General features: G+C 37.0%; 1 protein-coding gene across 3 annotated transcripts in view; it reads right to left on the bottom strand.

Annotated features, from left to right (window-relative positions):
- NALCN (sodium leak channel, non-selective) overlaps positions 1 to 12,035 on the bottom strand; it is a 224,441-nt gene that overhangs the window by 52,325 nt on the left and 160,081 nt on the right. For 2 of the 3 annotated variants that reach the window (XM_064712115.1, XM_064712131.1), the window contains 3 exons: positions 5,703 to 5,839; positions 3,654 to 3,795; positions 2,137 to 2,208 (listed from right to left, as the gene is read on the bottom strand). In XM_064712115.1, the coding sequence (XP_064568185.1) occupies positions 2,137 to 2,208; positions 3,654 to 3,795; positions 5,703 to 5,839 (351 nt within the window). The remainder of the gene's footprint in view (positions 1 to 2,136; positions 2,209 to 3,653; positions 3,796 to 5,702; positions 5,840 to 12,035) is intronic. The other variant, XM_064712124.1, reaches the window with a different exon arrangement.

Genomic DNA, 12,035 nt, shown 5'->3' with positions numbered 1-12,035 from the left:
TTTGCTCTGCAGGACCTCAAGTGGAGAGCGAAAAATTACCATCCTGCCTTTCCAGCAGTGTTAAGTTCAGAGAAGCCCAGAGAATCCCAGTTTTACACACCAAATGTTACAGATAATAATAAACAACTCAAACAAAGCACAGTGCTAAGCTGCCTATCAGGCATCTGTTTGTGGGAGAGCCCAGGTGCTGCTGGCATTGGATGCAGAAGGAAGAACATGGCACAATATGTATCCACACACCTACTCAGACTCCACATGCTGACAGAGAACTCTTAGAGGATGTACAAAATGTAAAGGGCATTTAGGTATCTAAAAGTGATTTCTTATAATAGTGCTTGGTTAATTTATAACATTCACAACAGTTTAAAAATTTGGAAGATAAAACACCATGGAACTCACAGACTTGAGTACAAAAACAGGAGTATAGCAAAGAAATCTATGTCCCAAAGATGTTATTTTGATTTGGCATAGATGAAAATCATATCAAATGGATTGTAGTCTTAGTTACAGTGATTTACACCAAAAATAATTGTTTCCAATTTTTTTTGAGAAGGTAGAATTCCTTGGAAAAAAAAAAAAAAAGAAGAATGCACTGAAAATCTACTCCTCCTTTACACCTTAACTTTTAATGAAGTGGGTAATTATAATAATTACAATACTGAAAACACTAAATTCATTCTTTAACAGAATATATATAAAAACTGCTTTATTGATCAACACAACTTATGGGCAGACTGATTCTAACACAATTCCATGTAGCGGCAGATTTTTATAGAAAAAAAAAGAATATTGCTTGTTGGAGAATTTTGCTCAGACATGGCTTGAAGGAAAAAAGGCCATGAACACATACAGCTGGTTAAAAAGTAAAAGGCAGCTGTAAGCAGCAAGTTCTCAGGCTTTTCCCTTAACAACAGCAAACACCATGTCCTTGAGGAAGTGGTGAGAAAGGCATGGTGGAAAACATGGAGGCCTTGAATGATAATAACAAGTCAATAACAGGATGAGAAAAACAAGTATTAGTCTCAACAAGAAAACCACAGGTTTTGGCAACAAAGGAGGGGTTGGTGTGTAATCTGTGGCCAATGAGGAGCTCGGGTTTTGTAATATGTATAAGCTTAATTAACACCACTATAAAAGTGTGTAAGTGGGATCAATAAATCGGAGTTCGATGCTGATCAATTAGGATGTGGTCGACTCCCTTCGCTTCCTCAATTACTGAAGTGTAAATAAGGGAATAATAGGGGAATGTAAGGGATTCCTATCAATTAAGCAGATGTGGAACACAGACATACTGACTTAAGTCCAGGAGTAACTGGAGGGACTAGCCACAGCTCAGCTACCACAAAGGAAGGACAGAGTCAGATCTACCAGCAGGATCTCACCTTTTGATTCTACCTTTTAATTCCACTTTTTCCTCATCAACTACAATGCAAAAGCATGTGAAAAGTGTCTGCAGCCATCCCACTGCCCACAGGAGCAGTGAGAAGGCAATCCTGCAAGGCACTGAGATCAGTAAAATGTTTTGTCATGTTTCTTTTTTTACAAAGAAAAGTAAAGTATAAATGTAAGGTTAATACTTAAGCACAACCAGTCATTCCAAGCTTGTTTTAAGGATATTTTTAAGAAGATTTGATCATACAAAAATTAGGTTGCCTTGGCAACTGTAACTATAGAAAGCTAGAGTAATTATTTTCAAAAATCCTTCTTAGTGCTTTCTCCTCTTAATAGGAATGTGTAAATATCTTGTTTTAAGCTGCATTTATCAGAAATACTACTCATCATTGTTTCTACCCTTGAGGCATGGGGATCCTAAAGTATGTGCCTAAAACAGCTTGAATAGTGCAAAACCAATTTGGAAATGCTTATTTAAATTCAAAAATTAATGTCAGATAATGCATATTTGCTTTTGAAGGGAAGCGAAAATTTGAAAAGAATGCAGCATTCTGTTTTCATACTGCAAGATATCATTGAATAAACTGTGCCATGTATTCATCTGTCTTCAAACACAGTAACAATTCACTTTTGTAAACAGCAAGCAAAAGGAATTAAGATGGAATTTAATATATCTAAAATATATTCATGTAAACAGATCTACTGAGCCACTGCATAGCTCTGCATTGCATACTGTGCACTTACCTGTGTGGCTGAGACAACTTTAAGGTCTTTGTTCATCTCTTCATTACATGGTAGAAATGTACTCTGATTACCCTGGCATAGTGTTTGAGATCCATTATTAGTGATATTTGGCATAGTTCTGCTAGCCCCTAGGTTTGCCATTTAATAACTTTTCCAGTTTTCCTGCTGTGCTTGTTAAAGCAGATGAAGTCCATGTAGGCTTGACTCCTTCCTAGAGCCTTCTTGGCCTGATATGCCATATTTTGCCACAGTCCTCCCTCCCAGGTCATGCTGCCCTGCTTTGGTTTACTGAATCAGCCACAAGAACGGGCTCTTGCACAGAACTAGGAATGGCAATTAACACTAGTTTACAAATTGTCTATTTTAGTTCATTATCAGAAGAGTAACGTGTTCCCCAACTCTCCTTTCCCAATTCTGACTCCCAGCTCTGCAGCTCTGCCTGTATGAATGCTGCCCCGGGTTATGGTTGCAAACACACAATAGGAAAGCCAGTTATACTGTATAACAGTAATGCATAGGCTCTTTTTTTCTTGTCTGTGATTCTGTAACTTAAAATTTATTTAAAAAACACAGACGTTAATATTCAAAGAGGATTCAACAGTGAACAATACTGAAACATGATAATACTGAAAGTAGTTTTGTCTATAAAAATGTCACTAAAATATGCAATATTACAAGTGGTCAAGGACTGATATCTCTGTAGATGCCACTAGAAATCGGGGAAACCACTTGTCTTCCATGATGCATGTGAATATTTTTTTCTCATCCCTTTAGTTTTATAAAGTGTCAGAAGTCAGATACATCTACTTATACTGCTGGCATCATCATCATGGTCATCATTCCAAGCAGTACTAGTATTTTTTCAAATCTAACCATCCATGGGAGACTAGCAGCTTTTAGCATAATGGGTATCAAATATATTTGTTCAGGGTCTGTTTTCTAGTGATTCCCAGGCTTACAGACAGAGTAATGGCCTCTAAATAATTAGAATAATTTTTAAAATTTTACTCATCTTCAATGATTACACAGCGATATTAATAACTTATCCAATTTTTCTGCTCTGCTTGTTAAAGTAGATTATGCCCATTTAGGCTATATTCCTTCCTTCACACTTCCATCAGTGAAGTGTATTTTCAAGGTTCCAATTGTATCAAGGCACTCAAAAATCCAGTGCGATATTCAGAAACTTTAATTTTCCACCAGCTTCTCAGTGATTAGCAGCAGAACTGTTTCAAAAAAATTGCTTCAGATGATGCATGCATTAAACAACTAATGTATCAAGTCTTGAATTTTGAATTGGTAGGAGAAATTCATTTGAAAGGAGATGGGAAAATTTAAACCAGAAGAGGATCTGCTATGATGTCTGTTTTAGGCTGAATTAAACATAACCTTTTAGCCTATGTTCAACCATCCTAGCTTTTATTCACTTTTTATGTAGTTTGACAAACTGAATAATTTGATGCCTTTTCTCACAATACTCCAGGCAAGATATATACTATCCTATACTCTTGATTTACCTTTTGATCAATATATCTGTTTTCTTCAATTGCTGATCTTTTAGAGTGGTCACATGAGGAAGAAGATGCTGAAGGAAGTCTTCGCAGCAAACAGCTGGTATCTTGTTGCTGGCGATCAATAAACTGCTTCATAAAACTTTCCCTTGGGAACAAATAGAGGATATTGACACATTAAAACACCAAGAAGAGTTAATATTTGGTTTTCCTTCTGACATGTCACAATTCACTTGTGCTGAGATGGATAAACTCCCGAGAAAAAGTGGTACCGGGGTATAGATGCATAAATGAACAGAGTGCCAGAACAACTGATAACACCTGAATTCATTTATTAAAGAAATCCATAACTAAATTGGGAGTTGGATCTCTTGCACATAGATTGAAAAAAAATGGCTTTTATTATTTATTTATTTACCAATTAAAGTGCTAAATATTTCAAGTGCATTTTGCAGTTTTCAGCTCTTTTGAGCTCATTAAACAGCAAGTTGTTACTTCAATGCAAATCAAATGCTGATATAATCCAAATGAAACATACTCTCTGCATGAAATTCTTTCTTGAAGATTTCAAACAACATCTGTTCATATAACTGCTTTGAATGTCATTATTAAGGCGCTTCAGCAATTCTGTGCCTCACATATGCCATGTTTAAAAAGCAGAAGCATTTCTGTTTACAACAAATATACATTCATCTTGCCATATTTTAAGTTCAATAGAGTTGCCTCTTTCAGTGCGAACTATGTCAAAACTAATTTTTCTCTGGAGAGATATTGCTACATAATACAATAGCTTGAGATTTAAAGATATGATGTGCTAGTTTGAAGTCTGTTTCAGTAGTTAATAGGATCATGAATACAGAATAAGCTGCGAAAAACACAACTAGAAAGAAATAACAAAAAAGACTTAGACTAGGAGAAGAACACTCTCCATATATAACCAAAGGGTACTTTGATACTAAAAGTAAAGGATCTGTGATTGTTTCCTTGAGATCTGGGAGGCTGCTTTTCATGACCCTTCTGACCAGCATTATTCCTTTTGCTCAGCTAAGGTACTACAAACAGGTCAAACCACTTGACTTAGCTTCCTTGTGAATTTAATCAAAAGAAATGTAACCTTGGTAGACTCGGAACCATGGCAGCAATCCTTCACATCGTTCTCTCTTCTGGCATGTGCTTGTTGAGGACATTGACACGGGCACTTTGAGGATCTGTTCAGCCAGCTTGTGGCATGTCAGCAGACTTTGTAGCCTGTATATACTAGAGCAGCCCTTGGATTTCTGTCAGACTCTTTTGACACCAAGGAAGAATAATTTTACTCTAACTGATGATCACAGATTTGCAGAATGGTTTGGGTTGGAAGGGACCTAGGAGATCATCTTGTTCCACCCTGCCTGCCATGGGCAGGGACACCTTTCACTAGACCAGGTTGTTCAGAGATCCATCCAGCCTGGCCTTGAACACTTCCAGGGATGAAGCATCCACAGCTTCTCTGGGCAACCTGTGCCAGTGCCTCACCACCCCCACAGTAAAGAATGATCAAGTAGATCACTGAGCATCTGATCTTTAGTTAAGGTGAGTTTCACAGGAAAGAGGTAACTACATAAATACAAAAAAGGGACAAGGTCATCACAGGCTAACTGTTTTGGATGCTTTGTTTTATCCTCTCTAATGATTTACTGCCATTTCACCCTAGCTTTAAAAACCTCCATGAGAACCCATTAGACTGCTAGTCACTATGCGAGCCAAGAAACTAAAATCCAAAGGAAAGGAAAAACAACACACTTTTCAATTAAATTGTACTTGTGTCAGTTCTGATCAGTCTAGCTGCTTTCATATATAAGGTATAAGGAATGCTAGGATTGTTTTTCCCCAGATGAGAGAAATGAGGTATACCCAAAATACCATATCTCTTGAATGCCTATGTTAATTCTGTTTCATTTCTTATTTTCTGAACTATCTGCCTAACAGACAAGAAAAAAAAAAAGTTAAATATTTTGGGTGTTATGTGGCCCCAAAAAAGTTTACAACATGCTAGCAAAGGAAATACTTCAATACCTTATTTTTGGAACTGTGAAATCTGAAGGAAGCTTTGAGATTTTCACCATTTGTGGCCTGTTTGGAAATTTTTCAAAGATGCGTAGACGCAAGGGAAGCTTCTCCTTTGTATCTGCATTAGCTTCACTTTGCTTTAGCTGAAAACAAAGAAATAAAAAAATAACAGAAAGCAAAATTTTGATCTATAATATCCCACTCATTTTTCAGAATCCAAATAACAACAATGGCAATAATTTAAAGAAGCAGAAGATGGCAGCAAAGACCTACAGAAGGTAAATTTGATACAAGTTAATGGCTTGTGCTAGAAGATTACAAATGCCTAACAATACTATGCCTTTAACCGACAGACATAAAATGGGAGGATTGATAATAATTTCAATTTTAAAGTACAAAGCATATTTGTGCCCTATTCGATATGCTTATTTCTATGTTTTCTTCACAGATTCTAACACTTTCATCAAATAAACACCCAAGACCTTTTCTTATTAGGCACATCTTCCTGTATATGCTGACAGCTCTCTGACACTCAAAGAAAACACAGCACTTTAAAAGGCAAGAAATTTTAAGAGAATTCAGCTCCCAGAACACAAAATAACAGGACAATTGCATTTAGATGAGTATTATAAGTAATGACAAAGAACTCAAAAGAATCCATCTACATCAGTGATACTCAGCTATGGCAAATCACGTTACAAATGTTGTATTTATAATTATCCAAAACCAATTATTCAATGGAATATCACCCATCCAAATACAGAAAAGGCAGATACATGTATATACCTGGACAGGTGATGGCTAAAAAGATAAGATAAACAGATATGATACAGAAATATGATTCCTGAATACTGATTACCTTATGTAGCAATTCAGGTGAGTTATTGCAACAAAATACAAAGTCAAAAAGAAGCAGTGAAATTAATTTTTGCATTTATTTTAAACTGTATGTATATTGTATACTATTTCAGCACATATCCAACTGAAATTCCAACTCTTCTTCTTATTCCTGCTTGTAAGCAAAGGATTAGAAGCTTAAATTTTAAAAGACATTTTCACCATCAGCACCTGCAGGGAATACTGTTGACAGACACCAGCTAAAGATTTTTACCAGGGGCAATAGCCCAGGAATTCAAACAGAGCTTTACTTCTCACTTGCCCTGCCTAGTGAAGTGCATGCTTCCACAGCATGCTGTAGAAGAAAAACTGCTCTGCTGCACTGTCATGCTATCAGCAACATCACCACTTCCAGCCACAGGACAGCTTAAACTGAAAATCAATTCATATTCAGTTGGATAGAAGTTGTCATGTGGGCTGAAAACTGCAGAAAACTGAGCAGCTACAAACAAAGGCTAATGATTAATGGCAAAGCTGATTCAGAATAAAAGGGAAATGTTGCATAAATCTGTATTGTGTCCAGTCTTGTTTCATTGCTCTATTAACGATCCTTAAAAGGAAGAAATTATGACTTTAGTGCACATGATATTAAAACGTGAAGAGTTGCAAATACCACATTGGACAAGGAAAAGGACACATTTAGAAACAGTGGCAGAAAATAAGAGACTGAAAAAGTTCTAGATAAAGAGTAAGAGCAGAAACTAAACAAGAACTTGGACTTCAATATAGCATCAAAAGGCCAGTTTGGGCACCAACTGCATTACCAGCCAAAGGTCATGTTCACAACAAAGCTTTGTTGGTTAGATATCACAAGGGTATGAAAAATGACACACAAGTTCCCAGCTCATCTCTGAGCAGCTTCGAAGAGTACATATCTGGGTATGCACAAATTTGTAAATGCTGTTTAACCATTTTCTCACTGACAAGACAAAATAGTGCTGAAGAGAGCCATGAAACCAGGGGAGAGCTGTGTTAACCAACTGGGACAAAAGAGAAAAAAGAAGAGAAAGACTGAAGGGTCCCATTATTTACTCCCCATCTACTATAACTGATAAAGTAAGAGCAGGGGGGATGAAGCAAATTTACGTAATAAATATGTGAAAATAAATTACTTCAAGAATACAATAGTGTATACAACATAAAGGAACGAGAGAACGAAATTAAGAAACAGAATTTCTATGGTGAGAATAAAGATTACTAGCCTTATGGGAAAATCTCTGAGTGTTCAGAGCGCTCTCCAGAGGGAAGTGCCTTATAATTTCAAAATCAGACTAGTCAGAACCCCTGAAATGTCATAGTATTGCCAAAAGAGATCTTTCACTGAAAAGGAAATTAATTGGATAATCTAATAGGGCTTTACTGCAGCGCTGTACTGTTGAAAGCATTGGGAAGGGATATTTTCAGAGGAAGAAAGGTTTCCAGTTTCTGACACTTGTTTTTCAGTAAGGAAACATTGCATAAATATGCATATTTTAGGCACAGACAATGTCACTTAGAGCTATGAACTCCTGTTTTCATAAGTCAGTGTATACAGAATATAGAGCACTGCAATGTTGTCTGAAGTTCAAGTGCAGAACAGAGCACAGAGGCATTGAAATCAGGGAACTGTAGAGTTCAAAAGGTAAAGAAGGGGATAGGAGCATGATTTAAGATAGGCTTTAAAAAAACCTAAAGTCAAGGCAGTTCTATAGAATAACTCCAATTATTCATGCTGTGATAATATTACATATTGGGGAGTGTGAAGCATTTAGCTTCCCTGAGTTCTTCTCTGTGCACTTAGGGTGTAATTGTTGCTCCACATGACACACATCCTGTTTTGTATTGCTGCTTAGAACCTTTATATTTCAACTTTCTCTAACACTTGACAAACATAGATTTTTAAAGGTACAGGATTATTTGAAATGGGGCTATGATGGTGCAGAATGTTTCTAGCAACAGCTAGACCCAACTAAACTAATAAACTCAAATAAAATAACTGGACATTTTTCTCTATGACTTTTAGGTTTTATTTCTTACCCTTACTATTGATAAAGAATTGCACACTGGCCTGATTTGCTCTGCATAGGCTTTTGCCCTCCATCTACAGCCCAAGAGCCTACTGGAAATGCTCAACAATGTTTAGTCAGCCTAGCCTGGCTAAATTCTTTTGTGGATGGTAAAAAAGTTAACATCTGTAAAGCCATTGAAGAATTTTTTGTCTATCTCACTACTTATATGCTGCTTGAGTTTACAAGAGTAGATTTATTGGCACAATACTTACAGTACAACTGCCCACTCTGAACACAGATGCACTTTTCCAAATAGCACTTAAATGGTGAGGAATGTCAGAGAGGATATTTTAATTTGAGATTCCTGTGTTTTTTTAAATAATACTTACAGGTCTCTGAACACCACGCTCTCTCTAGTCTGTTCACATAATTGTCTTAGATCAATCCAAAAGACAGCTGTGAGGAAAGGCAGACTTATAGGTGAAGAGAATGTTTGTGTGACCCTTTTCTCACAGAAAGCATTATGGCCATGTATCCATTTAGTTTGGAGTAGTTTGAAGTCTGAATCACCAGCACTTCTTGTCTTCTGGTTGAGTTTATGTGCTGTGTTGACAAGCAAACCAGATTCTTCTGGGAGGAAACAAAATGCAGGCTCCACCTTAGTCACTCAAAAATGCAGTCTGAGCTTAAGGATCCCAAGCAATGGCTGGTTCTTAGGATGGCTTTGAAACCCACATGTGATGGGACAGTGTGAGACTGAATCTGTTCTAAGTGAATCCTTCTGACCTGGACATAATGAGAATGGGATGGCAGCAGACACTGCTATATTGTCCCAATTCTCTTCAATGGCACAGTTGTTTTGTGGTGTAGTCTTAGCCATCTTACTTATTGCAGTTGTAAATTTATTTTTGACTTCAAGGCTGCCTTACAAAAATGTGATTGCCAAAATCACCTTTGGTATAATTAAGATCCAGTCCCTTAGAAATGAAGAGAACCTGTAAGTGGTTGTCCAAAATACACACAGTAAAAGGAGTCTGGGTGAAAATGGAAGATTGAGAAAGGCAGGACACAATAAAGGAGACAGCAGGTAATGACTGTGCATGAAAAAAGAGGTCATCCAGACAGCAATCACTGTAAATGTGGTCAGAGTGAAAGTAGTGAGTTCTTTTAAAGTACATACTGCAACTCCTTTAATAGCAGAGCTGCTGAAAAAATCTCTAGAGAATTAGAATGAGACAATCATCAGGAGCTGATTAGGAGAGCTGCATTTCCATAATCTCCCTCTGTGTTTGGCAGAAGAAACATGCCACAGTGCATTTCAGATATTCAGGTGAATGCAAGGCAGTGTCACACCTGCCCTCCAGCTGACATCCACTCGTGTGGAAGCAGGATGTGAGAAGTGTCTGCACATGCAGAACTCTCCTGATTTTCCCAGGTGGAATGCGCTGAAAGGTGGAAGTGCTCCAGGGTCTGGTAATATGAACAAGATCACTTGAACAGTTCAAAGGACAAACTAACATGAGTATCTCTTAATATCACTGATTTGCATTTAGGGACAGAAACAACCTCAAAAGTATTAATCTTGCCCAAACAAATCAAAAGCTCAAATTTAACAAAGTCAATGAGTTTTTAAGATATTGATACTTGGGAAAGAACATGCTAAAGGACATAAAGAATTACCATATCTAAAGGGAAATACCGACCCATTATGACTTTTTGTTTTGTTCTCTATTCATTTAGTTCTCATCATGGAAGAGGAGCCAGTTATGTGCAAAACTGAAAGAGTGAAAGATGCAGTTTTCATACGGTATATGAGGAAAGCATGCGTGAAATTCGCTTAAACGCTCTGTAAGTATTTCAATGAAATCAAATTATTAAAAAAAAAATACAGCAATGCTCTCTTTCATTTTACTTGACAGGCTGAAATGAATCATTCCAAGTAAAAAGTTTAGCCAGTGATGTCCACACGTGTATTTAGGAACCGGCCAGCTGCCCAGAATAATTTCATGGGGACTGAAAAGTTCAAACCTTTGGCCAAAGTTCAGAAGGTCTCACTAGTGGATGATTTTAAATTAATATTGTTTGGTACATTACAGGGCACTGCTAAATATCAACATTTTTCACTGCAAATCATCTTTAGGGGCTGTATTTGAAGAATAAAATGACAATACAGAATCTGTATTGCATGCTTAGCATATCATGTGCTCCAACACCAAACACTGAGCACAAGAGCTCAACCAACAGCTTTGCAAAATTTTTTATTTATCCAAGTCCTCAGATTTACCATCACCTTTGCTCGTCAAAAGGATCTTTGAATGAAACCCAAGTTATTAGCATTAAATTACATTAATTAAAAAACTAAAAATCAGAAAGGCAGATCAAATGAGATTCTTTTTTCCTTTCTGTTATTCTGAAATTCTATTGACCTGGCAGACTTTTGGGTGTGAATGAGCTATAAGATATGCACATGGGTAAGCTGTCACATCACACACTCAGATTTGCCATCAAAATGTAACAACATTTTTGTACCTGCATTTGATTTAAAATTCAACACAAATCAGACGTTCAGTAATACTATTTACATCTGCAATTTCATTTACAATGAAGAAAAATGTTGATTCTGTTAGAGCACCCTGCACTATGAAATAAAAGGAAGGTAAAATAAACTCAGAAATTAGGGTAAAAAATTGGATAAATAGAATTTGGGTAAAAATAACACTCACAGTGTTAAAAAGAAGTATTTATGAAGTGTAGATCTTATTAGCATGTCTACAGTGCTATACAGAAGACTGACAAAAGTCTTTGCCTAAAATTACATGGCACATGGTGACCTCAAGCCATAATATTTGCCTCTTGGTTCTTCTAGGCCCTGAGACATTATAACACCAGTAATTTTTCTCCAGATTTTCCAATTCTTCACAGCATCTAAAACAACATGTGAGCTTTTGTGTGCAATTCTCCTGCACAGACCTCTGTAAGATGACATTTGGGTTGTGCACTGCCTAACTGAGAGGCAGTTTGGACTCTAAGATACAGAGTACTGTAGTGCTCTCCCACCTGCCACCACTCTGGCGGAGCCTTGTCTCTTCTTTCTTTGAAAGCAGTCTCTCAATTAAAATATTACTTGAACTGCATCAAATTATGGTCTGGAATAAAGTACCAGGAGCTACAGGAGAGAGCCAGCAGTGAGGGAAAAGTCTTGCAGCATGCACAGACAAGGGTTCAATGTTGGAGCTTGCTCTCTTGTCCTCTTTTACTGCTTAGATGTAACAGTAGTGAATTTCACCCTTTGGGTTCACCTAAACAAAGGGGAGGTTGTAAGCAGTAAAAAATTCTCCCATGTAGGCATGGTTAAACATAACCTAAACCGATTTTAACTGTGTTCAGCATCACTGTGGGGAATTTTCAGATAAATATATCAGAAGCTATGATCACAGTGGTGCTAGCATTCAGA

This window comes from Zonotrichia leucophrys, chromosome 1 (assembly GCF_028769735.1).
Source record: "Zonotrichia leucophrys gambelii isolate GWCS_2022_RI chromosome 1, RI_Zleu_2.0, whole genome shotgun sequence".
Lineage (NCBI taxonomy): Eukaryota > Metazoa > Chordata > Aves > Passeriformes > Passerellidae > Zonotrichia > Zonotrichia leucophrys.
The sequence above is the reverse complement of the archived record's forward strand: the minus strand, read 5'-3'. Positions and strand labels throughout refer to the sequence as shown.